Raw genomic sequence first — 27,092 nt, 5'->3', positions numbered from 1 at the left:
GACAAAACAACTCATAACATACTTCTCTAATGTCTTAATAAAATATTATTTAAGGGTGCAATAATTAAATATATTAATTCAATAAATTTTGTAATTTATAGACAAAACAATAACACAACAAATTTTGAAACATTTGTTTAACCTATCGATTTTTTTTCATGAGAATCCAACTAAACAAGATAAAAAAAAATTAGATTTACAAATATTTAATTACCATTTTATTCAATTTTTATTAATTTCAAATTATCATAATGTATCTTTTTGAAGTTACAAATATGAAAAAACATAGATTTTTGTACAATTTGACAAAACAACTCAAAACATATTTTTCTAATGTCTTAATAAAATATTATTTAAGGATGCAATAATTAAATATATTAATTCAATAAATTTTATAATTTATAGACAAAACAATACCACAACAAATTTTGAAACATTTGTTTAACCAATCGATTTTTTTTCATGACAATCCAACTAAACAATTAGATTTACAAATATTTAATTACCATTTTATTCAATTTTGATTCATTTTAAATATTAATAATGTATCTTTTTGAATTTACAAAAAAATAATGTTCTTTATTTATTACACTAGCATTATATATAGATTCTATATACACAAAATAAATATAATATAACAACATAAGCTTGCTTTCCCCGATTCATATGAAAACTTTTTAAGTTATCCACCAAAGCAAATTAATTAAATCAATGAAATTGTTAAAATACAGCAAATTAGTATATAATTTTATTTTAAATTAAATTATTTAAAAAATGTATTTTCGTTAAAACAAAATAATAAATAAGTAAAACTGATTTGATGGTAATTTTTATGATATATATATATATATATATATCAATTCTGTGAAAGAAATAGAAGCTTAATATGGAAAAAAATCTTAAATACAAAAACCTCTAAAAATTAACAAAAAAACTAATAAATTAAACTATGATATCACTTAAAAGCTTCTTAGACCATATTAATAAAATATTTAAGCGATAATTAGACAAATTTGATTTTTTTTCCAGCAAAAAGTTTATTATTAATTAGCATCAGTTATTTCAAGATGTTTAAGAAATGGTGGACAAAAAAATAGGATGGACATTAGTGATATATGAACTATGAATAGTACTTTGTGAAGCAGACTTAGATAACATATCTGCACATCCATTTTCAGTTCTTTTTGATGCTTAAATTCAATTTCTTCAGAGTAGTTATTCCACAAATAGATCGTATGAGATATTGTTTTGATATGTAGATTTGTTTTTTCAATGTTAAGAAGATTGATAACTGTAAAAATGTCTCCTTCGTATATGATATGTCTATAACCAAGTCTCCAACATGAGACAAGTCTGTTTAAAAAGTAAATAATTTTATTTTTCTTATATTATATAATCAATATATATTATTTACTGATAATAAAAATATAGTTATTCATCTATCACAAATATCTATGCAAATATGTGAATCAAGTACAACAATCAAACAACATAATGATTTCCACAAAGAAAATTTAAAAAATATATTTATGTTATGTAGTCATATTTTATATATTTTTAAATAATGTAATACAATATTATACATTATTTTTTAGAATTGAGAAATGCATATATCAGTTAGACAAATTAAGCGATAATTAGACAAATTTGATTTTTATTTTGTGAGCAAAAAGTTTATTATTAATTAGCATTACTTATTTCAAGATGTTTAAGAAATGATGGACAAAAAAATAGGATGGACATAAATGATATATGAACTATAAATAGTTTTTTGTAAAGCTGACTTAGATAACACATATGCACATCCATTTCCAGTCCTTTTTGATGCATAAATTCAATTTCTTCAGAGCAGTTATTCCACAAAGAGATCGTATGAGATATTGTTTTGATATTCAGATTTGTTTCTTATTGTTAAGAAGATTGATAAGTGTAAAAATGTTTCATTCGAATATGATATGTCTATAACCGAGTCCCCAACATGAGACAAGTTTGTTAAAAATTAAATAATTTCATTTTTCTTATATTATATAATAAATATATATTATTTACTGATAATAAAAATATAGTTATTCATCTATCACAAATATCTATGCAAATATGTGAATTAAGTACAACAATCAAACAACATAATGATTTCTACAAAGAAAATATAAAAAATATATTTATGTTATGTAGTCTTATTTTCTATTTTTTAAATAATATAATATAATATTATACATTATTTTTTAGAAATGAGAAATATATATAATATCTTATCCGCGCGTAGCGCGGTTAAAAAATCTAGTATATACTAAAAATGGATAATCGCAATCACTCAATTAGGTGATAGGTGTCAACTTCTCAAGCCCCGGAAGATATTTAAATGTTTCTAATAATTAATTTTCTTAAAACGCGTATTCTTTGTTGACAAATAAAGAGTATAATCAATTTTCAGAAGAACGTACGAACACTTTAATAGCCATGAAAAGAGACCTGAACTGAACGGCTTGCGAGTCACCACCTTGTCCCCGTGTCTATTGCTCATGTTCTTGAAGAGAAGCACGTGTCAAATGGGCCTATTGTTCGACAAAATTGGACGGCCCAAAACTCACAGGGGCCTATGACGAGAAAAGCACGTCTGCGTTGGTGCTGACTGTATGTATCGGTGCTTACGAGTTGATGTGTATATAAATAAATATGCTACCTATATGTAACTGAACCAAAACAGAAGCCGTATTCTCTTCTATCTTCACTTTAATAACCTCGAAGGAATAAAAAAGAGAGTAACCAAACCAACAAGTTGTGGACAGAGACCCCATAAATAGTCTAGTTTCCCTGTTCTTTGATTCGATCATCATCGATGGAAAGGTACGACATACTGAGAGATCTTGGCTCCGGCAACTTTGGAGTTGCAAAGCTCGTCAGAGAGAAAGCCAACGGAAAGTTTTACGCCGTTAAGTACATCGAAAGAGGCCTTAAGGTATTTGTGTTTCCTTTCCCTAAAGTACTCGTTTCTTTTTTTTTTTGGTTACACAAGATTTATGCGTGAATGAATCGATCTTTTTTCATGAATAGTTTTCTTAGTTTATTTGATCAGTAAATGGATTAAGGGGTTGCTTTTGTACAGATTGATGAACATGTACAGAGAGAGATCATAAATCATAGAGACTTGAAGCACCCCAATATAATCAGATTCAAAGAGGTATTGTTCATAGTCTGGTCTGGTCTATAATCCAGCGTTGTCCAGAGAACTCATAAACCAGAAAACAAAATAACTTGAGCCAAATATGTCGATGATAATAGACTTAATAGTTCATTGGTGGTTTCATCTACTTAGTAAGATTTGTAGATATGTTGGGTGATTTAATTAGTGTTCTAGAATATGGTTATTAACATCATCTGGATTTCAATCCAGCGTTAAAATAAAATCATAGATAGCTAGCTGGTCATGTAAATTATGTGTATCATTCCATATGGTTGGACTTTAGACCTCTTCTTCTTAGAGAAATTTTGTATTAAATTTCTTTAAAAATAAATAAATATGTCCATGTTACAAAAAAAAAAATAATAATAAATATGTCTTATTCTCCAACAGTCCAGCATTCAGTTTCATATGCCAGCGTATGTATAATTAGTCATGGCGTTGAAAATTCTTATATTAAAAATTCAAGATTATATAATAATAGAAGCAATCTGTAGGTCGGCTTTGAGCTTGAAGAAATCAAAATAGAATAAAATAAATGTGTTGTATTTTGTTTATTTTGCAGGTTTTTGTAACACCAACACATCTTGCCATAGTAATGGAGTATGCAGCAGGCGGTGAACTTTTTGAAAGAATTTGCAGTGCCGGTAGATTCAGCGAAGACGAAGTATTACTTAATTTATCACTAACGTCCATAATCCAATAGTGATCTTGTGGCTAATTATATTGATTAGTCTTTGTTTATTATTTAGGCAAGGTACTATTTCAAACAACTTATCTCGGGAGTTAGCTATTGTCACGCTATGGTACGTATTACCACATTTATTGTTATATGAACTTTATAAAATTACATCTTCATATAGTATAATTGAAGTGTTATGTAACAAATTTTTACTTGCAGCAAATATGTCACAGAGACCTTAAGCTCGAGAATACACTTTTAGATGGGAGCCCCTCGTCGCAGCTTAAAATATGCGACTTCGGATATTCGAAGGTATTGTTACACATAATTTAGCTCATCTTCACTGATCAGAACATCAGAAGGTATAATTGACAATATATAAATATTTTATAATTGCATGCAGTCATCAGTTCTACACTCTCAGCCAAAATCCACCGTGGGAACTCCGGCTTATGTTGCTCCGGAGGTCCTGTCCCGAAAAGAATATAACGGGAAGGTACGTAGCAATCATTTACCAACTAATATTTGAATAAATTAATAACATCAACTTGTTTATATTAAAATCATTAAATCATTATATAATGTTACTTTTAATATATAGATTGCAGATGTATGGTCGTGTGGGGTAACATTATATGTAATGTTAGTTGGTGCTTATCCCTTTGAAGATCCAGACGATCCAAGAAACATTAGAAAAACAATTCAGGTACTTCTAAAATTATTATAACCGAACGTTTCATTCCACTAGTTAACTTTAAAGATATTGTCTTGCATAAATTTAAGAATAATTAACTAATAATGTATACTTTACAGAGGATATTAAGTGTACATTACACCATACCGGACTACGTCAGGATTTCCTCCGAATGCAAGCATCTCTTATCTCGTATCTTCGTTGCTGACCCTGACAAGGTAATATGAATGAAAACCTAAACCGATAATGTAAGACATACCGGTTTAGTTTGGTTAATTTTTTTTTTTTATATACATAGATAAACCAAACCAATATAAACTAAATCATAATGAAAGTTCAATTAAAAACCGAAATGAATCTTAATTAATATATCTACAGTTATTTGGATTTTAGATACCTTTAAAACTATGCTAATACCGGGTTTCTAATTTGAATCCACGATAGAGAATAACTGTACCGGAAATCGAAGAACACTCCTGGTTCTTGAAGAATCCAGGGCCGGTTATCTCAGATAAGAACATAGTGGAAGATGAAGAAGAAGAAGAGAACTGTGGGCAGAGTGTTGAAGAAATAGTGAAGATAATAGAAGAAGCGAGAAAGGATGTGAATGGTAAGAATGACAATGGTGGATTAAGCTTAATAGATGGAAGCCTTATTGATCTTGATGATATTGATGATGCTGATATTTATGACGAGGTCGATGACGATGATGAGGAGAAGAATGGTGATTTCGTATGTGCTCTATGAATTCATATCCATATTGCATGTGTATGTACGTGAATGCATGTATTTTATGTGTGTAGCTTGAGAGTATCCGAGGATTTGGTGTTGCATGTATTCGTATACTTATAAGTGGAAATAATTAACCACTAGTACGTTTCAAATTTTTAAAAAAGTTTAACCACTAATAAAGTCAAATAAAGTAGTATAAGATTTGTGAGTCATTTAATTTTTGCTTATTTATTTACATTTTTTTAATTTTAATATATGATCCATCCCATTAATTTCTAATTAGAATCTAGAAACCACAGTATGTGTAATTGAGTATTCTGATAATTCCAAAATTAAGTGTAATTGAGTATTCTGATAATTCCGAAATTAATTTACATATCCGTCATGTGAATATATATGGTGGCTAAGCTAGATTCAAGTAATTAACTTTTTTTTTTATTGGAACATCAATTAGAAAGCCAGTTCAAAAAAAAAAAAAAAACATCAACTAAAAAAAATAGATTTTTGTTAGGTAAATAAAAATAAAGAAAATAGATTTAATACAAACAAACCATGCGCGCCTAAATATTGCGAGTGTGTTTAACTGTCAAGTGTCAGCCGACAAAAAAAAAAACTGTTAACTGTTAAGTGTTTAACCATTAAACTGTTTTTTTAAATAAAAATAAAAGGAGAATCAATTAAACCCTAAACCCATCTCTGTGGACGCCGCCGGCTACACAGAAACTCGGCGACGGAGTCAACAACCATGGGAAGAGGAAGACGACACAGAGGCCGTTCACATCGAAACCAATCAGAAGACAGCAGAGAAACCGCTCCAAAACCTCTCAAACCCGATGCTCCCTTCGATTCCACCATCCAAAATCGAACCTGGTCGAATCTGGACTTCGAGGAGTATTACAAGGTACAAAGAATCAATGGATCTCTAATCAAAGTACATTACATGGACTCAGATGTCTTGTTGTGTGTGTGTAGGAGCAAAGGATAGTGAGAGCAGAGGAGTGGGATTCGTTCATTGAGATTCTTCGTAAGCCGTTGCCTGCTGCCTTCAGAGTCAACTCCAAGTAACCAAAGTCAAACCCTTTTTTGAAATATTATTATTATTATTAATAAAGGTTTTGTGATTTTGACTAAACATTTGCTCCTTCTTAGTGGTCAGTTTTGCGATGAGATTTTGTCCATGTTGGAGAATGACTTCGTGAAGTCTCTTCAGGCTGAGGTAATAAATCTATAAACTATTTGTTTTTTTTTTTTTAATTTCTTGAAATGCTATTTTGGTTAAGGCTGTGGAGAGTGGTGAAGTGGAGGCGATCAAGCCATTGCCTTGGTACCCTAAGAGTCTTGCTTGGCATTCTAATTTCTCTCGCAAGGAGATTAGAAAAAACCAGACTCTTGAAAGGTTTTTGTTTTAATCCATGTTGGCTTCAATAGCAAAATCTTCATTTTCATAATGCTTACTCGTTGTGTTAAGTTCATGATTCAGGTTTCATGAGTTTTTGAAGTTGGAAACTGAAGTTGGGAACATGACCAGGCAAGAAGCTGTTAGCATGGTATGCTCATTAATGCTCTACTAGTGTTGTAACACTCTTTTTTTTAATTGCATGACTCATCAATACAATCACGCAGGTGCCTCCTCTCTTCCTTGATGTGCATCCAGATCATTTTGTCCTCGACAGTGAGTGATTTTTCATCAATTAGACATTACTTGAGACAGATATGGGCTTAAACTGATTCACTTGTTTGAACAGTGTGTGCTGCACCTGGCTCCAAGACATTTCAGCTTCTTGAGATAATTCACGAATCAGCAGAACCAGGATCTCTACCTAATGGAATGGTTTGTAAATTAATACTCATTTTTGGTTGTTTGATAGATAATTTTCTTACTTTTTTTCCTAATTGTTTTCGGTTGAATCAGGTGGTGGCGAATGATGTTGATTACAAAAGATCTAACCTTCTTATTCACCAAACTAAGAGAACGTGTACGACCAACTTGATAGTTACTAACAATGAAGGTCAACACTTCCCAAACTGCAACTCTAAGAGAGCCTTGTCCATTGGTCAGCTTCTCTTTGATCGTGTCTTATGCGATGTACCCTGTAGTGGTGATGGAACTCTGCGCAAGGCTCCAGACATATGGCGAAGATGGTCTCCAAATCTACATTTTTTATTCCACTTGCTTTGATTTTGCTTAATATTTATTTATTTCTGCATAGGAACTCTGGATCAGGGAATGGACTTCATAGCCTACAAGTTGTGATTGCCATGAGAGGTAAGCTTAAGATGACCTGACTTGCAGAATCTTATGTTTTGATTTATATATACACTCTCTGGCTTTCAGGTTTGTCTCTGCTAAAAGTTGGTGGGAGAATGGTATACTCAACCTGCTCAATGAACCCAATTGAAGATGAAGCTGTTGTTGCTGAAGTAAATTCATTACCTTCTTTCTCCATAAGCCTGATTCTTCTGGATGCTGATTGATTATATTGTTCAGATTCTGAGGAGATGTGGAAGCTCTGTTGAGCTTGTAGATGTCTCAGATAAGCTTCCTGAACTTATCCGTAGACCAGGTCTTAAGAAGTGGAAGGTAAACGAAATGTCTATGTGTATAATTATAAGCAACGTAAGTGTTTGCTCATGCTTGTATATGTGGGGGGATTCAGGTGCATGATAGAGGTGGCTGGTATAGATCTTACAAAGATGTTCCAAAAGTGCAGAGAGACGGAGTTCTAAGAAGCATGTTCCCTTCTGGTAAAAGCGATAAAGACTCAACAACAGGTGGTGGAAGCAGCTCTGGAGAAATAGCTTCTGATGAATCAGCTGAGGAAGTCTGTGATCTTCCTCTTGAACGTTGTGTGAGGATAGTGCCTCATGATCAGAACACTGGGGGGTTCTTTATCGCAGTGCTTCACAAAGTTTCATCTCTACCAGGTGAGTTTTAAGATCTTTTGAAAGTGCTTTACCTCTCTAATTGATTCTTTAATATTAATTTTCTTGCAGATTTTCAGGAGAAGAGAAGGTATACCAGAGGCAGAAACTCATCTGAGAATAAAGAGGAGATAGTTGTAGGAGAAGAAGAAGCTTCAGACAATGGCTTGAAGCTTGAGAAGGAAAGCACCATCAAAGAAGTGCCACCACCAGTGAAAGGGAAGTGGAAAGGCCTTGACCCTGTTGTTTTCTTGAGAGATGAAACAGTGATCAACGGGATCAAGAGATTCTACGGCATCAACGATGAGTCTTTTCCTCTCAACGGCCATCTCGTGACTAGAAACAGCGACACGAGCACCAAAGGCAACGTGAAGAGGATTTACTATGTTTCAAGATCGGTTAAGGATGTTCTTGAGCTTAATCTTGCAACTGGGGAGAAGATTAAGGTCGCATCTGTTGGCCTCAAGATGTTTGTAAGCACCACATTTTTATTTTATATACCAAATCTAAGAAGTATGGGTCTTGCTAAGTTTTTAACTGGTCAAAAACGCAGGAGAAACAATCTGCGAGAGAATGTGAAGCTGGCTGTTGCTCATTCCGGATAACTTCAGAGGGATTGCCTGTGATCCTTCCCTACATGACCAAGCAGTTACTTTACGCAACAATGGTGGATTTCAAGAATCTCCTGCAATACAAATCCATCAAGTTCATTGATTTTGTCCATCCACAGTTTGGCCGGAAAGCAGCAGAAGTAGCCGAGGGATACTGCGTTGTTGTTCTTGTTGATGGTGTGTGTTTCATTGTTAAGTTAAGAAGATAGTCATGTTGGATATGTTTTTAACGGGTTCTTGGTTGTTACAGGTACTCAGAAGGACGGGTCTGAAGCAGTCAAAGTGAGTTCATCAACAATAGCCATTGGATGCTGGAAAGGCAAAGCCAGCTTAACCGTTATGGTGACGACAGTGGACTGCGACGAACTTATCCAGAAACTTGCTTGCTGATATATGGAGACAGCTTAAAGCTTAAACATCATTAAGATAAACTCAAGACTGTTAGTATCATTCATGTATTTCAAATCAAAAGCTATTGTTATTATATTGCGTCTTTCTTACTATCAGTTTAATGAATGAGTTTTGCTTTATTACAAAAAAGTTGCTTGTTAGGACAAAGACTTGCATTTGTAGCTGTAATATCAATGGAGACGGCTTGAAGTTGAAAACTAACATAACTGAAGACTGTTTGTTTCACATTGCAATCAAAATGTCTTATGACATGCAAGAAAGTGTAGTTTAAGAAAAATGAAAAAAATAATGCATTTTTCAGAATTTAAAATATAATTAGAGTATCCCTAGAAATATAAGCATATTCTATCAAGCAAAAGTTTTGATCCGAGGGCTAGTATTAAAGGATTCACTGTATCGAGTAAACTACTTGCTTAAAAAAATTAATGTGTTGTGGCATTCTCTTAAATTGCATTTATCATCCAAGGGAAAAGATTATCAAATAATTTAAAAAGGCAACCAAAAGACTCTAGATTAATGTCGAAACGTAACTAAATAATTTAAGAAAAGGCAACCAAAAGACTCTAGATTAATGACTAGCCGTAACGTAACGGTAACATTATTTTCCCCGACCTATATATATATATTCTTCTTCATTCGATCTAAACTACACAGTCTACACTACACTCCATTACAATCCAAATGAATTGGTCTTTGACCCCAATGCTTCGGTCCTGGGGACACCAGCCAGCCAGCAACAATACTAGGTTAGCTCGTTGGTGACTCATTATCTGTTAGTTTTATAGTCTTCTGACTTGTTTGATCTGATGGTGTTTCAGTGATTTGAGAGTGGGAAGGAAGCAGAAAATCAAAGAAGAAGCAGGTTAAGATCACTTCATTGAAATTCAGAACTGAGAGGTATGAGTTTCTCTGATCAAAAATATTGAAAAATTTACGGATTATTTGTAGAAATTGAGTGAGTCCTGACTGTTTGGTTGGTGTTTTGTTTCTCTGCAGCAAAGAGTTAAGGTGAAAGAGGAAGAAGTTTGCCAAGAAGATTCAAGAGATAACAGATGGTGGAAGAAAAGATGAGAATCCCCATTGCTCAAGGTACCTAATTTCGTTTCTGTTTTTTTCAAATCTTTTTTTTTTTGGGGAGATTCTATATTTACTTGGATTGAGAAAGGAAGAAGCTTATGTGTATATTCATAGTGTGGAAACAATTAGAAACTAGCGTCCCATCATTTGATTGATAGTTAGAGCTTATGTTCCATTTGACTTTTACACTTATGAGATCACTTTGTTATTTCTATCAGTTCTTGGCAAATATTCTATATTTACTTTGATTGAAAATGGAAGAAGCTTTATGTATTCATAATGTGAAAACAATTAGAAACTAACATCCTGTCTATTTGAATGATTGTTAGAGAGGTTAGGTTCCATTTGAATTTACACTTATGAGATCACTTTGTTATTTCTATCAGTTCTTGGCATATATTATATATTTGCTTAGATTGAAAATGGAAGAAGCTTATGTGTATCTTCATAATGTGGAAACACTTATGAGATCATTTTGTTATTTCTATCAGTTCTTGGCAATATTCTATATTTGCTTAGATTGAAAATGGAAGAAGCTTATGTGTATCTTCATAATGTGGAAACAATTAGAAACTAGCGTCCTGTCATTTAATTGATTGTTAGAGAGGTTAGGTTCCATTTGACTTACCACTTATGAGATCATTTTGTTATTCCTATCAGTTCTTGGCAATATTCTATATTTTCTTAGATTGAAAAGGAAGAAGCTTATGTGTATATTCATAATGTAGAAACAATTAGGAACTAGCATCCTGTCTATTTGAATGATCGTTAGAGAAGTTAGGTTCTATTTGACTTTTACACTTATGAGATCGCTTTGTTATTCCTATCAATCCTTGGCAAATATACAATTTTCCCCTCTTGTTTTCAATGTTTTTTTTTTTTATTTTGCTTGTTTGCAATCTCATGTGATGATGATGTGCATATATTTGTTTGTTTCCGTGCAATCATGTGATGAGGAAGGATCTTGTGAGTTTGCCGGCGAGATTGGAGATGGTCAGGAGGAGCTTGAGAGTGAGAGCTGATGGATGTGGAAGAAGAGCACCATGCTTTTGTGTGTGTGCGTTGTGCAAGCTGTTACAGTTACCCAATGGTAATCGTCTACAGTTTAGTATTTGATGCAGAGTTTGTGTAGGCTTTTAAATTGTATATATTGATGGAATCTCTTGGTCATTGGGACTGCAGATCAATGGTAAGATGTGTGGTGTAACAACCGCAAGACAAGATAATGATACCACCATCCCTCTTCGTTGCTAACATATGCAAAGACATGGACTCGAGAAGCTGTTTAAGTATTCAGGTTTCCATAGATATTTCAACTAATTAAACCCAACTTCACACTTTGTAAATATTCTTTGACCACTGGCTCTCTTTCCTGTGTTTCCAGTTGAAGGAGAAGCTGAAACACTGGCGTTGAGGACAGCAGCAATGCCATCATGAATCGAATGTAAGCCTTTTTTTTTTGAATTCACAAACGCCTCTGATGTTTGGACTGGAGAGAGAGATAAGGAACATCCGTCACGTTTTGAGGCGACAAGTGTAGTATATTCATAGTGTGGAAACAATTAGAAACTAGCGAGCGTCCTGTCTATTTGAATGATTGTTAGAGAGGTTAATTAGGTTCCATTGGATCGTTAGAGAGGTCATTAGTCTTTTCTATGTTTTCATTGATATACTTTGTTCTTGTTTGTATACAGCATAAGTGCTTCATGGTGGCTACTTGTGATAGAGAGAGACTTGAAGCGAAGAATTCGAAAGGTGAAAAAAACATTTTGATACGTCAATACTTCTTCTTCTTTTTTACGGTCCATTGCTGGTATCTTTTTTGTTGGATTGCAGGTTCCTGGTGTTGTATAAATCAGTATAAATCCAGATTCTGAGGAGATGTGGATGCTCTCTGTTGAGCTTGTAGATGTCTCAGATAAGCTTCTTGAACTTATCCGAAGACCAGGTCTTAAGAAATGAAAGGTAAACGTAATGTGTCTATGTGTTCTTTGAAGCAAAGAAAAACAGTAATTATAAGCAACATAAGTGTTTACTCATGCAGAAAAGTCTCTGATACTGTGGTTAGTCAACCTGAAGAGAATACAGAGGAAATAGTTGTAGAAGAAGCAGCTTCAGATATTGGCTTGGCGCTTGAGAAGGAAAGCACCATCAAAGAAGTGCCACCAGTGCAAAAAGGGAAGTGGAAAGGCCTTGACCCTGTTGTTTTCTTGAGAGATGAAACAGTGATCAACGGGATCAAGAGAATCTACGGCATCAACGATGAGTCTTTTCCTCTCAACCGTCATATCGTGACTAGGAACAGCGACACGAGCAGCTGAAGTTGTTGAGATTTCTATATCAAGACAATATATGGCGACGTGATTTAAGGAAAGTCAATATTCGAGAGTCGAAGGTGGCAAGAAGTATAAAAGGGACATGAGACATGAAGTGAAGGTTAGGTCTTCCACAAAAGAGAAGAAGAGTCTAGCCTTCAAGATCAAGAAGGGGTTCTTGGGTTGTTACGTAGAGATCAAGCAACGTGTGTGTTGGCTTGAGTCTCAAGGGTAGTTAGAAATTGATCAGACGAGATACACGTATGTGTGTGATCTTGTAACAACAATACTTGTGGAGTTTGTTCAATAGATTTTTAATAAGAGTACTTGTTAAAATGATTGATCTGCGTACATCCTAGTTCTTCAGCAACAAAGGCAACGTGAAGAGGATTTACTATGTTTCAAGATTGGTTAAGGATGTTCTTGAGCTTCACCTTGCGGTTGGGCAGAAGATTAAGGTCGCATCTGTTGGCCTCAAGATGTTTGTAAGCACCACATTTCTCTTTGGTCAAATACCAAATCTCAGAAGTATATGGGTTAATATTAAGATACTTTTGTCTTTCTTCTAGTCTTCATCAACAATAGCCATTGGATGCTGGAAAGGCAAAGCCATCTTAACCGTTATGGTCACAACAGTGGACTGCGACCAACTTATCCAGAGACTTACATAAAGAAAAGGTGGGAGACAGCTTAAAGCTTTTTACATCATTAAGATAAACAACACAAGACTCTTAGTTTCTATGTATTTCAATCAAAGACAGCTTGAAGCTGATCAGTGACATATGTGAAAAATGATGTTTAACATTTCAAATTCAAAAGCTATTTGTTCTCCAATACACTCTCTCTATCGGTGACTAATTGCACCATTGTTTAATGAACCAAGCAACACAAGCCAGATTCCAAAAGAATATACAAATGAAAGTAAGTAAGCATTCTCTATCAAACCATAGTTCAAAGGGGGAAACCGGACAAATGAATTTTGCTTTTGTAAAAGACACAGATCAAGCAGAACTACAGCACGTGCTGGTCTTAGCGGGAACCTCCTGTCCTGGACCTGGGATAACAATCTTCTTACCAGCCAAAGAACCAGGGTTATTTGACTCAGCAGACGAGAGACTCTTCTTGTTAACCGTGTTGAAGATCTCCGTCATCAGAGTGTTGAATGAGTTCTCCACATTGGTCGCGTTCAGAGCAGACGTCTCGAGGAAGAAAAGACCTTCCTTCTCAGCAAACTCTTTGGCGTCTTCGGTGGGAATCGCTCTCTGATCCTCGAGATCAGACTTGTTACCAATGAGGATGATCACAATGTTCTTATCAGCATGCGCTCTGAGCTCCTCAAGCCAACGAGGGATGTGGTCAAAGGTCTCACGTTTGGTAATATCGTAAACAAGCATCGCACCAACCGCTCCTCTGTAATAAGCGCTCGTAACCGCTCTGTATCTGCTCCAAATCAAACGCATTAATCTTACTGTACAACTATGTTTCCAGCTTATATACAGAGTGTTGTCAGCTAACTTACACTACAACTAACTGCTAACCTACACCACTTGCTAACATACACAATGACTAATCTAAACACATGAGCTCTAGTCAAACCCTAGTCGCTTCCAGATCCAAGCGAGATCTAAAGAAAGCAGTGTGTACCTTTCTTGGCCGGCGGTATCCCAGATCTGAGCCTTGACGCTCTTCTCTTCAATGGTGAGGGTACGAGTCTGGAACTCGACGCCGATTGTGGCCTTGGAGTCTAAGCTGAACTCGTCTCTAGCGAATCGAGCGAGCAGCTGCGATTTCCCGACTGCTGAATCGCCGATCAGAACGACTTTGAAGACGTAATCGACTTTTCCCGATGCGCCGCCGTATCCGCCTCCTCCGGCCATTGTCTTTGTCGTTGGCGGCGAATTATTTCGAAGTTTGTTTTCTCACTCTCTCTCTAGCTGTTAAACTAGTTGGTGGTTGATTGATTTGAGTTTTAATTGTTGTCTACTATGATCTACTGTGCGAGAGTCTTTGGTGAGTGAGAGTGAGAAGAGCTACGATTGTGACACGTGGGATGCGGTTGAAATCGAGAAACAAAGGTTGAGGATGTACGTATTAAGTAGTGAGGAGCAGTGGAACAGAGTGGAGAGCTATACAGGAGATGAGATTTGGATTAAAGTGAGCGGGACACGATAATTAATGATTAGTGGTGGGTCCCGAATGCGTCGGCGCCGGATTGTTTTTTTTTTTCGTATCTTTGTGAAAAATAGCTAATGGCCCATGCAGGTTTCGCACCACCTGAAGCTAAATGGGCCATTGTGAAGTTGATCTTAACGTTTTAAACACAGTAACTTGTACCATTCAACAGTTAACTACTAAAAGAAATAAATAAAATGGCCCATGCAGGTTTCGAACCTGCGACCTTCGCGTTATTAGCACGACGCTCTAACAAACTGAGCTAATGGGCCTTGTTGAGTAACGAGGTTAGTCACACTCCTTTGGATTGTTTTGTCTATAATAGGCATAAAGATGATTGTTGTTAGAACGAGTTCCAAGTTTGTAGATACTGTATATGTAACAAGGAGGAGTTTACAGTAGTAGCATTCATACAGTTTTAACATTAAATTGAAAAAACAAAGACGTGAGATTGTCTGGGACACAGCAAAACGTAACAGGGTTCAAGCAAAGGTTTACTCCTCCTAAAGAGGCAGGTCATAAAGACACCAAACTCAGAAAAACAAAAGAGAGAAAAGAAGACTGGCAACTTAAGATAGACGCTGAGTAGCGGTTCTTCTCTTCCTCAGCCGTTCAGCAACAATGAAGGCCAGTTCAAGAGACTGAGAAGCATTGAGCCTCGGGTCACAGTGCGTGTGGTAGCGTGAGCTTAAGTCATCGTATGTCACAGTGCGGGACCCTCCAATGCACTCTGTCACGTTCTGTCCTGTCATCTCTAGATGGATACCTCCCGCGTGGCTTCCTTCTTGCTCGTGCACATCAAGGAAGGCTCTCACTTCAGCCTGTTTAAAAAAAAAACAACTATAACTATATGCAAAAACTAAGTATATATATGTTATGCTGATGGAAGGTTTGGCTTATCAAGTGTGTACCAGGATAGAGTCAAAGGCTCTTGTTTTGAGACCGCAAGGTGCTTTGATGGTGTTTCCATGCATTGGATCGCAGACCCATGTCACAATCTGGCCTGACCTGCGCACTGCTCTGATCAGGTGAGGAAGCTTAACCCTCATGTTCTCAGCACCCATTCTCACAATCACAGTGATTCTTCCAGGTTTGTTGTTAGGATTCAGGATCTCCACAAGCTTTACAAGCTCATTGGGATCCATTTTGTTGCTCACCTGCATCAAATAGTCAATATAATTTCACTCATAATCCAAATCAATTGTAAGAGGCCACAAGACAAAGCATAAACTCCATGTCAAGAGTACCTTAATGCTAATCCTTTAAAAGTACCTTAATGCCAAGAGGATTAGCAATCCCCCTGAGGAACTCAACATGAGCACCATCCAGCTGTCTAGTACGCTCTCCACACCACACCATGTGTGCAGAACAATCATAGTACAAACCAGAAGTTGAGTCCAACCTTGTTAAAGACTGTTCATAAGGCAGAAGCAAACACTCATGAGACGTGTAGAAATCAGTTGTGGTCATGAGTGGATGATCAGTGGTAAGTCCGCACGCAGACATGAACCCCAATGCCTCATCAACCCTGTTCGCCAGCTCCTGGTACCTACACAAACAACAAGATAACCATTCAAAGTCTGAAACAGAGGAAACTCTGTTCTTCTTTGTTTCAACTACTACCTGTCAGCTTGCTCGCTTTCCTCAACGAAATCAAGGTTCCACTGCGTAACTCTCTGAATAGCAGCGTAACCTCCAGTGGCAAAGGCTCTGAGAAGATTCAAAGTAGCTGCAGACTGCGTGTAAGCACGAATCATCCTGTTGGGATCAGGAATCCTCGACTTCTCATCAAAAGTGTCGCCGTTGATGTTGTCTCCCTTGTAGCTAGGCAGCTTCACACCGTCCTTCTCCTCGAAGGGGTCAGATCTAGGCTTCGCAAATTGACCAGCCATTCTCCCAACCTAAACCACACCAATAAAAATCTCACCTTTACGAATCAAAACCTCACCTTTAGTATAGAAACAGAGAGAAAGATCTAACCTTTATGACAGGGACTTGACCTCCGAAGGTGAGGACAATGCTCATCTGAAGGAGAACCCTGAAGGTGTCTCTGATGTTGGTCGCATTGAACTCCTTGAAGCTCTCTGCGCAATCTCCTCCCTGGAGGAGGAAAGCTTTGCCGACGGCGGCATCGGCCAATCTCTCTTCCAAGTTTCTGGCTTCTCCGGCGAAAACGATCGGAGGAAAGGCTTCGATGGTTTTGAGGACGGAGTCGAGCTCGCCGGCGTCGGGGTAATCAGGAAGCTGCAGAGCCTTCTTCAGCTTCCAGCTCTCCGGCGTCCATTCCAATGCACAAGAAACGGATTCCTTGACTGAAACGGCGGCGTTTCGGGACGGATCCGCCGCGTGGAGGGCCGTGACGAGGCTGACGGAGCGGTGGAAAGGGATGGAGGATTGACGGTTGCTGTGACTGTGGCGGTGAGAGAGACCCGTGTAGAGAGATCTGGTGGAGAGAGAGGAGGAGGCGGCGTTGGAAAGAGCCATTTGATTTCTCTCTGTTTTTAGAGAGAGAGAGAGAATGACAATGGAGGCTGTTGATGAGAGGAGAGAGAAGAAATGTGGAAGGAGAGAGGTATTTATAGTGAGATGGGTACGGAAAGGGGTTGGTTTGAAGACTTTTCAAAGTTTTGCAGACAAATCTGTAATAAATCTAAAATATATAAAATGTGAGATGCGAAGCCGTCGAGGGGTATTTACGTAACTATTAGTGCAGCTGAGATATTTTTCCATCAGCTTTACACAACCACTAGGATAAGACCCGCGCCTTGCGCGGGATTAAGTTAATATTTTTATTATATTTTGGAAAATGAAACAATAGTTTGGCTTCATTTGGATTAATCCGGATATCGGATTGGTTTCGGTTCGGTTCGGTTTTTTTCGGTATTTGGTTAGTAAAATATAACTACTATTCTAAATCCATATTTACTTGGACTTTAGTTTTTCACATACTTTTGAAAGATTTCAACTGGACGACTAAATTGATCAGCCAATCTTGTTGCTTTAAATCATTAGTGTTTATATATATATATTATTTAGTTTGAATATTCATTAAATAAAAATTCATATACGTTATATTTTATGATCATTTGTAACTTATTATAACAAAAAAATAATCTATTGATCACAAAATTTTCAGAGTGGGAATATTCAAATTTCTAATAATATATAGACGTTTTGAAAAATTCAAATATAACATATAAGAAAAAATATAAATGTTTTTATTATATATTTAATGTGATTTTTTAATATCTTTCAATAATATAAAATTAAAAAAAAAACTAAGATACCAAAATTGTTATCAAATATTTATTATTCATAATAATTAATTTTCATATATACGTTAATCATATTAGGTAATTTCGTAGCTTCTAATTAAGGAAAGTACAAAAAAAATTTTGGTAGATTATTTATCAATTCGATAGTTAGTTTAATAAAAAATATAATGTAAGTCAAGATGGACCAACCTATTTTTCTAAGAATAGTATATTTTATATAGTCATTTATTAAATGAGAATTTATAATCATACAGTTCTATGATCATTCATATCATTTTATAACTGAATATTTAAATCATCGATAACAAAATTTTCAATGTGAAATCTTTAATAAGTTTATAATTTATAAATGTTTTTGAAAATTCATTGAAAGTTTTAATATTAAAATATTTATGTAATCTTATGGTATATATTATAATCTGTATATATATATAAATATATATGTTTTATTATTAAATGATATTTTTTACTCATATGGTTTTAAAATAATGTGTATCTTCTTATAATATTAAATAAATATTCATCTTAATACAATTTTATGATCATTTATAACTTATTATGACAAAACAAATAATCTATTGATCACAAAATTTTCAGAGTGGGGATCTTCAAATTTCTAATAATTTATAGACGTTTTGAAAAATTCAAAATATAACATATAAAAAAAATTATAAATGTTTTTATTATATATTTAATGTGATTTTTAAATATATTTTAATAATAAGAACTAAGATACAAAAATTGTTATCAAATATTTATTATTCATTATAATTAATTTTCACATATACGTTAATCATATTAGGTAATTTTGTAGCTTTTATTTAAGGAAAGTGCAAAACATTTTTTGGTACGTTATTTATCAATTCGATAGTTAGTTTAATAAAAAGTGTAATATAAGTTAAGATGGACCAACCTATTTTTCTAGGAATAGTATATTTTATATAATTATTTATTAAATAAGAATTTATAATCATACGGTTCTATGATCGTTCATATCGTTTTATAACAAAATATTTAAATCATCGATAACAAAATTTTCAATCTGAAATTTTTAATACGTTTATAATTTATAAATTTTCTTGAAAATTCATTGAAAGTTTTAATATTAAAATATTTATGTAATCTTATGGTATATAGTGTTTAATATATATATATATATTTATTTTATTATTAAATGATATTTTTTACTCATATGGTTTTAAAATCATGTGTATCTTCTTATAATAAAAATGTTAAACCATTGATCATTAATTTTTAACATAATAATTTTAATAGTTTTAGTCATTTATTGTCGTTTTTAAAAATTCAAAATATAACATATACGAAAAAATCTAAATTTTATTTTTATAGCTAATTTGATTGTTTAATTTATTTTAATAATATAAAATTAAACAAAAAATGATGGAGGAGATATACATTGTTATCAAATCTTTATTATTAAACTCATTAATTGTCATATATATATTAGTCATTTATGGTAATTCCGTAGGTTTTCTTTAAGGAAAGAAAATATCATATCATATCATTATATCATATAGTTTGACCAACTTATGTATCTAACAACATATAAAAATCGAATGTGGACCTACTTATTTTTCAATTGAATGTAATTGACTACCTAATTGAGTGCCACCTATGCATTGGGACCTCTTTTAATTAATACAAAATTGAGGTTACATTTTTCAAATGTTCCTCAATTAATATATAAGGGATTAAATACACGTTTTACATGTAAATTTTAAAAATTTTACCTAATTTTTTTGTTGAAGAATGTGAGTTTTAGAACCAAAATGGAGTATATACTTTTATACTTTACGAATGAAAATATATTTCAATAAGTTTGTTAATTATTAAATTTAGGACATTTATAATATCCCCTTGTTAGGTAATGACAAAAATAATAAAACACTTGACAAATATAAAGGAAGAGAAGAATGTGTGGTTAATGACATGAATAGCCCTTCACCAACCAAATCCACCACCACTAAGCAAGTTGCATATGATATCTGTACAAGAGTATATGTTGTAGTCATCACCTAACACCGCCGAATCCTTTACAAGATATGGATCCATGGACCACACACACTATTTTTGAAAATTTGGCACATCTTGCAACACCAACATTTTTTATTCAAACCGAAATGTATAGTCATATAAATGTCGACGGCTTAATATTTAATATTTTAGTATTTTATATTTTATTTTATTTAAGATTTATTTTAATTACTATTTTTGTAGAGTTTTCTTTTTCAATTGGATTAAAAATGGAAATTTAATATTTCTTTTAAAAATTACTTCAAATAAATTATTTCAAAAAAAAATTTGTTCAGAATTTTAGAAAAGAAAAATTACTATCTATACTATTATTTGCAAAGTAAATTTTTGGAATCGAGCTCTCACGTTGAAAGTTAGAGCGGTTAATATCTATAATACCCTTAATGAATTTTATATATAATTAATTATCAAAAACGAATTTTTATTAATAAAATTAACTTTTTAAAAATAAGATAATTCTTATATATTGTGTTGTTATCTTAAAACATATTTTTCCACTATAAAATTTAAAAATAAAATATAAAGCAATTATAATAAATTCAGTGGTTAAAGTCAATGTTATCTTTAATAAATTTATAATTAATTACCAAAAACTAATTTTTATTAATAAAATTAATTTTTTAAAAAATAAGAAAATTCTTATATATTATTTTGTTATCTTAAAACATATTTCTCAATTATAAAATTTAAAATTGCGAAGTAAATTTTTGGAATCGAGCTCTCACGTTGAAAGTTAGAGCGGTTAATATCTATAATACCCTTAATGAATTTTATATATAATTAATTATCAAAAACGAATTTTTATTAATAAAATTAACTTTTTAAAAATAAGATAATTCTTATATATTGTGTTGTTATCTTAAAACATATTTTTCCACTATAAATTTTAAAAATAAAATATATAGCAACTATAATAAATTCAGTGGTTAAAGTCAATGTTATCTTTAATAAATTTATAATTAATTACCAAAAACTAATTTTTATTAATAAAATTAATTTTTTTAAAAATAAGAAAATTCTTATATATTATTTTGTTATCTTAAAACATATTTCTCAATTATAAAATTTAAAAATAAATATAAAACAATTATAATAAATTCAGTGGTTAAAGTCAATGTTATCTTTAATAAATTTTAATTAAATATATATATTTAATTAGATTTTTGTCATATATATATATGTTTGATTTAATTGTTTTCAATTTTTATTAATAAAATTAACTATTTAAAAAATAAGATAATTCTTATATATTGTGTTGTTAGCTTAAAACATATTTATCAACTATATATTTAAAAATAAAATATAAAACAATTATATAAATTCAGTGGTTAAAGTCAGTGTTATCTTTAATAAATTTATAATTAATTATCAAAAACTAATTTTTATAAATAAAATTAACTTTTTAAAAAATAAGAAATTCTTATATATTTTGTTGTTATCTTAAAACATATTTTTCAATTATAAATTTTTTTAAAAAATATAAAACAATTATAATAAATTCAGTGGTTAAAGTCAATGTTATCTTTAATAAATTTTAATTAAACATATATATTTAATTAGATTTTTGTCATATATATATATATATGTTTGATTTACTTTTTTTGAAAACATAAATAATAAGTTATTATGCTGATTTTTAATTAATAAAAAATAAACTAATAAATATTTGTAAAACGATTAAGCCCGCATATGCGGGCAAGACACCTAGTTACATAATACATAGAATTATTATCTTTTGTTTAGGATTAAAAAAAACAGAAAACAAAATTACTATCAATTAATTATCTCTAGTTATCATTAAATAATTATTTCCAGTTACTATTTAAGAATTTTTTTATCTTAAATTTTTAGATAGAAAAAAAAACTGAAAAGAGAGAGAAAAATTTAGTATTAGTAGATCCATTATAAAACTAGATGACGATATATGTAAAACAAAAAAAAAATATAGTAACTCTAACGATCAATAAAATTGACAGAAAACCTCTTTTGATGAGGTTTCATATTGTACAACTACCCTTTAATTTCCATAATCAGTTATACAATACAAAATTTTCTCCAAAAAAGTGAATAAATAAAGAGAATTACGTAAAAGATTAATTAGAAACTAAGCGAAGATAAATGCGAAAAAAAAGAAATATAATATCTCTAACTACAAGTAAAAATAAGCAAGACATCTAAACTTATATTCGATGACTTTTCACATTATACAACATCTTTCTTTTATCCAAAAGCAGTTTTATAATCATTAGGCTATATAGCTGGAAAATTGTTTACATCGAACCCCCCTCCCTCCCATCTCTCCTGCCGAGCCCCCCTCCCTCCCCTCTTCCGCCGCGCTCCCTCTCTCCCAGCCGAGCCCCCCTCCCGCCGCTCTCCCGTCCCTCTCCCGTCGTGCACCCTCTCCAGCTGCGCGTGCCATCTCTTCCCGCGTGTCGTGCCCTCAGGTCTCCTCCTCTCTCCCTCCCTCCTCACACTCTTTCCTCCTCTCTCTCTCTCGCGTCCTCTCCCCCTCTCTCCCTCGCGCACGCTCCCCGAGCGCGCCCTCCCTGCGAGCAAGCGGGAGGCCGCTCGCGCCCTCTCCCCGCTCGGGTGGCACCGCGGAGAGGGCGGCCTCTCCCCGCCGCCCTCTCCCCCTCTCCCCGCCGCCCTCTCCCCGCGGGCGGCACTCTCTCTGCTCGGGCACGCTCGGACGGCCCCGACGGCCCGCTCGGACGGCGCCCTCTCCCCGCTCAGAAGGCGCGGCGCCCTCAGAAGGAGAGAGTGCGGGCGCCCTCCCCCCCTCAGAAGGCGCGGCGCCCTCTCCCCGCTCAGAAGGCGCGGCGCCCTCTCTCCCCCGGGCGGCGTCCTCCCTCTGCCGCCCGCGCCTCCGCCCGCGCCTCTCCCCTCTCACGGCGCCCTCGCCCTCTCCCCGCGGACGGCGCCGCCGCTCGCCCTCTCCCCGCAGGCGTCCTCTCCCCGCAGGCGTCCTCTCCCCGCGGACGCCCTCTACCCACGGACGCCCTCTACCCGCGGAGGACGCCCTCTACCCGCGGACGCCCTCTACCCGCGGGCACCCTCTACCCGCGGGCGCCCCTCTACCCGCGGGCGCCCCTCTCCCCGCGGGCGCCCTCTCCCCACGGGCGCTCTCTCCCCGCGGACGCCCACTCCCCGCGGACGCCCTCTCCCCGCGGGCGCCCTCTCTCCGCGGACGCCCTCTCCCCGCGTACGCCCTTTCCCCGCGGACGCCCTCTCCACGCGGGCGCCCTCTCCCCGCGGACGCCCTCTCCCCGCGGACGCCCTCTCCCCGCGGGCGCCCTCTCCCCGCGGGCGCCCTCTCTCCGCGGACGCCCTCTCCCCGCGGGCGTCCGCGAGGACGCCCTCTCCCCGCGGACGCCCTCTCCCTGCGGACGTCTTCGTCCTCTCCCCGCAAGCGCCCTCGTCCTCTCTCCGCGGACACCCTCTCCCCGCCGGACGTCTTTGTAGAGTTTTCTTTTTCAATTGGATTAAAAATGGAAATTTAATATTTCTTTTAAAAATTACTTCAAATAAATTATTTCAAAAAAAAATTTGTTCAGAATTTTAGAAAAGAAAAATTACTATTACATAATACATAGAATTATTATCTTTTGTTTAGGATTAAAAAAAACAGAAAACAAAATTACTATCAATTAATTATCTCTAGTTATCATTAAATAATTATTTCCAGTTACTATTTAAGAATTTTTTTATCTTAAATTTTTAGATAGAAAAAAAAACTGAAAAGAGAGAGAAAAATTTAGTATTAGTAGATCCATTATAAAACTAGATGACGATATATGTAAAAACAAAAAAAAAATATAGTAACTCTAACGATCAATAAAAATTGACAGAAAACCTCTTTTGATGAGGTTTCATATTGTACAACTACCATTTAATTTCCATAATCAGTTATACAATACAAAATTTTCTCCAAAAAAGTGAATAAATAAAGAGAATTATGTAAAAGATTAATTAGAAACTAAGCGAAGATAAATGCGAAAAAAAAAGAAATATAATATCTCTAACTACAAGTAAAAATAAGCAAGACATCTAAACTTATATTCGATGACTTTTCACATTATACAACATCTTTCTTTTATCCAAAAGCAGTTTTATAATCATTAGGCTATATAGCTGGAAAATTGTTTACATCGAACCCCCCTCCCTCCCATCTCTCCTGCCGAGCCCCCCTCCCTCCCCTCTTCCGCCGCGCTCCCTCTCTCCCAGCCGAGCCCCCCTCCCGCCGCTCTCCCGTCCCTCTCCCGTCGTGCACCCTCTCCAGCTGGGCGTGCCATCTCTTCCCGCGTGTCGTGCCCTCAGGTCTCCTCCTCTCTCCCTCCCTCCTCACCCTCTTTCCTCCTCTCTCTCTCTCGCGTCCTCTCCCCCTCTCTCCCTCGCGCACGCTCCCCGAGCGCGCCCTCCCTGCGAGCAAGCGGGAGGCCGCTCGCGCCCTCTCCCCGCTCGGGTGGCACCGCGGAGAGGGCGGCCTCTCCCCGCCGCCCTCTCCCCCTCTCCCCGCCGCCCTCTCCCCGCGGGCGGCACTCTCTCCGCTCGGGCACGCTCGGACGGCCCCGACGGCCCCGACGGCCCGCTCGGACGGCGCCCTCTCCCCGCTCAGAAGGCGCGGCGCGGCGCCCTCAGAAGGAGAGAGTGCGGGCGCCCTCCCCCCCTCAGAAGGCGCGGCGCCCTCTTTCCGCTCAGAAGGCGCGGCGCCCTCTCTCCCCCGGGCGGCGTCCTCCCTCTGCCGCCCGCGCCTCCGCCCGCGCCTCTCCCCTCTCACGGCGCCCTCTCACGGCGCCCTCGCCCTCTCCCCGCGGACGGCGCCGCCGCTCGCCCTCTCCCCGCAGGCGTCCTCTCCCCGCGGACGCCCTCTACCCGCGGACGCCCTCTATCCGCGGACGCCCTCTACCCGCGGACGCCCTCTACCCGCGGGCACCCTCTACCCGCGGGCGCCCCTCTACCCGCGGGCGCCCCTCTCCCCGCGGGCGCTCTCTCCCCGCGGACGCCCACTCCCCGCGGGCGCCCTCTCCCCGCGGGCGCCCTCTCCCCGCGGGCGCCCTCTCCCCGCGGACGCCCTCTCCCCGCGGGCGCCCTCTCTCCGCGGACGCCCTCTCCCCGCGGACGCCCTTTCCCCGCGGGCCGCGGACGCCCTCTCCACGCGGGCGCCCTCTCCCCGCGGACGCCCTCTCCCCGCGGACGCCCTCCTCCCCGCGGACGCCCTCTCCCCGCGGACGCCCTCTCCCGCGGACGCCTCTCCCGCGGACGCCCTCTCCCCGCGGGCGCCCTCTCCCCGCGGGCGCCCTCTCTCCGCGGACGCCCTCTCCCCGCGGACGCCCTCTCCCCGCGGGTGTCCGCGAGGACGCCCTCTCCCCGCGGACGCCCTCTCCCTGCGGACGTCTTCGCCCTCTCCCCGCGGACGCCCTCTCCCTGCGGACGTCTTCGTCCTCTCCCCGCAAGCGCCCTCGTCCTCTCTCCGCGGACGCCCTCTCCCCGCGGACGCCCTCTCCCCGCGGACACCCCCGCCCCGCGGACGCCCTCTCCCCGCGGACGCCCTCTCCCCGCGGACGCCCTCTCCCCGCGGACGCCCTCTCCCCGCGGACGCCCTCGTCCTCTCCCCGCGGGCGCCCTCTCCCCGCGGACGCCCTCTCCCCGCGGACGCCCTCTCCCTGCGGGCGTCCTCGTCCTCTCCCCGTGGGCGCCCTCGTCCTCTCCCCGCGGACACCCTCCCCCCGCGGGCACCCTCCCCCCGCGGGCGCCCTCCCCCCGCGGGCGCCCTCCCCCCGCGGGCGCCCTCCCCCCCGCGGGCACCCTCCCCCCGCGGGCGCCCTCCCCCCGCGGGCGCCCTCCCCCCGCGGGCGCCCTCCCCCCACGCGCGCCCTCTCCCTGGGCACCCTCCTCTTCCCGCGCGCGCCCACCCTCTCTCTCTCTCTCTCCTGCCCTCCCCTCTCTCTCTCTCTCACTCTCTCCTGCCCTCCCCTCCTCTCTCTCTCTCTCTCCTGCCCTCCCCTCTCTCTCTCTCTCTCTCACTCTCTCTCTCTCACTCTCACTCTCTCTCACTCTCTCTCACTAACTCAGTCACTCTCTCTCTCTCTAATTAACTAACAAACTTACTACCGATGACAAAAAACAAACAAAATTCCTTCAAAAAAAAAATCATAACATGATGCCATTTGGTAGAAGCTTATCCCCCAACTCTTCATCGTTCCTAGTCGCCATTAAAAAGTGATGCCTGGAGATTATAGTCGACTTTTTGTGTCTTTTTGGCAGGAAGCTCTAACACCTGAATCACAAATTTAAAAAAAGTCAGACGATGATTTTCGCTATAGCTCTAAAACAAAATCAGATCTGGATCGAGAAAGAGACTTACTTCAGCAGCAGTGAGGTACTTGAGGAGGAGGACGGCGGCCATGTAAACTGGAGCTCCACCACCACCGAGTCAACGAGTGATTCTCCGGACCGGGAATTGGACAGAAACGGGATACAGAGAGAGTTTTAGTGGAAGGAGGTTGGAGATTTGTATTTTGACATTAGTGGTCTTCTTCGGACACATGGATAATGGTTGGGTTTGTTTGTCTGATTATAGTTGTGTTTCGATTTTGGCTGTGTTGTGTGTGTATATTTATAGAGCAGCACGTAACGGCTATATTATTATTTTTTGTGCAACCCGTAACGGCTATATTTTTATTTCTCAAAATGTTGGGAGTCGTAGCCAAAAACGCGTTATTTTTTAATCCAACTGTTAAATTTTGTTAATACAGCTTGCTTTGTCCCCTAACGAACACAAGGAGTTTAGGGTGTTTGGTTTTTGTCTTTGTTCGTTAGACTGAACGATGTGGAAACCCTCTGCTTCAAACCATTGTCAATGCAGCAGCTTCAATAATACTACAGACCATTCATCTCCTTTTCATTTTTTTTTTCTTTGTATGATCTATGGTACATTTGTTTGTGTTTGATAAATTACTCATCAA

The 27,092-nt window shown here is 37.8% G+C and overlaps 4 protein-coding genes, 1 long non-coding RNA gene and 1 other non-coding gene across 6 annotated transcripts; 3 read left to right on the top strand and 3 right to left on the bottom strand.

Moving 5' to 3' along the window:
• Positions 1–2,690: 2,690 nt before the first annotated feature.
• LOC111215815 (serine/threonine-protein kinase SRK2F) lies at positions 2,691–5,501 on the top strand. Its single transcript, XM_022719946.2, has 9 exons — positions 2,691–2,959; positions 3,107–3,181; positions 3,747–3,848; positions 3,934–3,987; positions 4,083–4,175; positions 4,267–4,359; positions 4,465–4,569; positions 4,677–4,775; positions 5,002–5,501. Exons 1-9 carry the CDS (start codon positions 2,840–2,842, stop codon positions 5,302–5,304), a joined length of 1,044 nt encoding a protein of 347 aa, XP_022575667.1. The 5' UTR covers positions 2,691–2,839; the 3' UTR covers positions 5,305–5,501.
• A 434-nt stretch (positions 5,502–5,935) lies between these two features.
• On the top strand, positions 5,936–9,350 carry LOC111215813 (RNA cytosine-C(5)-methyltransferase NSUN2). Its single transcript, XM_022719941.2, has 15 exons — positions 5,936–6,190; positions 6,262–6,350; positions 6,439–6,505; positions 6,570–6,685; positions 6,770–6,836; positions 6,913–6,961; positions 7,035–7,120; positions 7,202–7,431; positions 7,500–7,555; positions 7,625–7,710; positions 7,778–7,870; positions 7,947–8,214; positions 8,284–8,684; positions 8,765–8,999; positions 9,073–9,350. Exons 1-15 carry the CDS (start codon positions 6,035–6,037, stop codon positions 9,210–9,212), a joined length of 2,139 nt encoding a protein of 712 aa, XP_022575662.2. The 5' UTR covers positions 5,936–6,034; the 3' UTR covers positions 9,213–9,350.
• A 2,571-nt stretch (positions 9,351–11,921) lies between these two features.
• Positions 11,922–12,964, top strand: LOC125608045. The gene is made up of 2 exons (XR_007339066.1): positions 11,922–12,065; positions 12,147–12,964. It is a non-coding gene; the product is annotated as an uncharacterized LOC125608045 (long non-coding RNA).
• A 442-nt stretch (positions 12,965–13,406) lies between these two features.
• On the bottom strand, positions 13,407–14,617 carry LOC106437201 (ras-related protein RABA4b). The gene is made up of 2 exons (XM_013878116.3): positions 14,270–14,617; positions 13,407–14,065 (listed from the first exon to the last, which is right to left on the bottom strand). Exons 1-2 carry the CDS (start codon positions 14,500–14,502, stop codon positions 13,627–13,629), a joined length of 672 nt encoding a protein of 223 aa, XP_013733570.1. The 5' UTR covers positions 14,503–14,617; the 3' UTR covers positions 13,407–13,626.
• Positions 14,618–14,995: 378 nt separating this feature from the next.
• On the bottom strand, positions 14,996–15,069 carry TRNAI-AAU. The gene has a single exon. It is a non-coding gene; the product is annotated as a tRNA-Ile (tRNA).
• A 127-nt stretch (positions 15,070–15,196) lies between these two features.
• Positions 15,197–17,423, bottom strand: LOC106437202 (phospho-2-dehydro-3-deoxyheptonate aldolase 1, chloroplastic-like). The gene is made up of 5 exons (XM_013878117.3): positions 16,778–17,423; positions 16,421–16,698; positions 16,070–16,346; positions 15,709–15,954; positions 15,197–15,618 (listed from the first exon to the last, which is right to left on the bottom strand). The coding sequence occupies exons 1-5, from the start codon at positions 17,279–17,281 to the stop codon at positions 15,367–15,369; spliced, it is 1,557 nt and encodes a 518-aa protein (XP_013733571.1). The 5' UTR covers positions 17,282–17,423; the 3' UTR covers positions 15,197–15,366.
• Between the last annotated feature and the right edge of the window lie 9,669 nt (positions 17,424–27,092).

This window comes from Brassica napus, chromosome A1 (genome assembly GCF_020379485.1).
Source record: "Brassica napus cultivar Da-Ae chromosome A1, Da-Ae, whole genome shotgun sequence".
Lineage (NCBI taxonomy): Eukaryota > Viridiplantae > Streptophyta > Magnoliopsida > Brassicales > Brassicaceae > Brassica > Brassica napus.
Note: the sequence above shows the minus strand (reverse complement) of the source record. Positions and strands in the feature narration are given on the sequence as shown.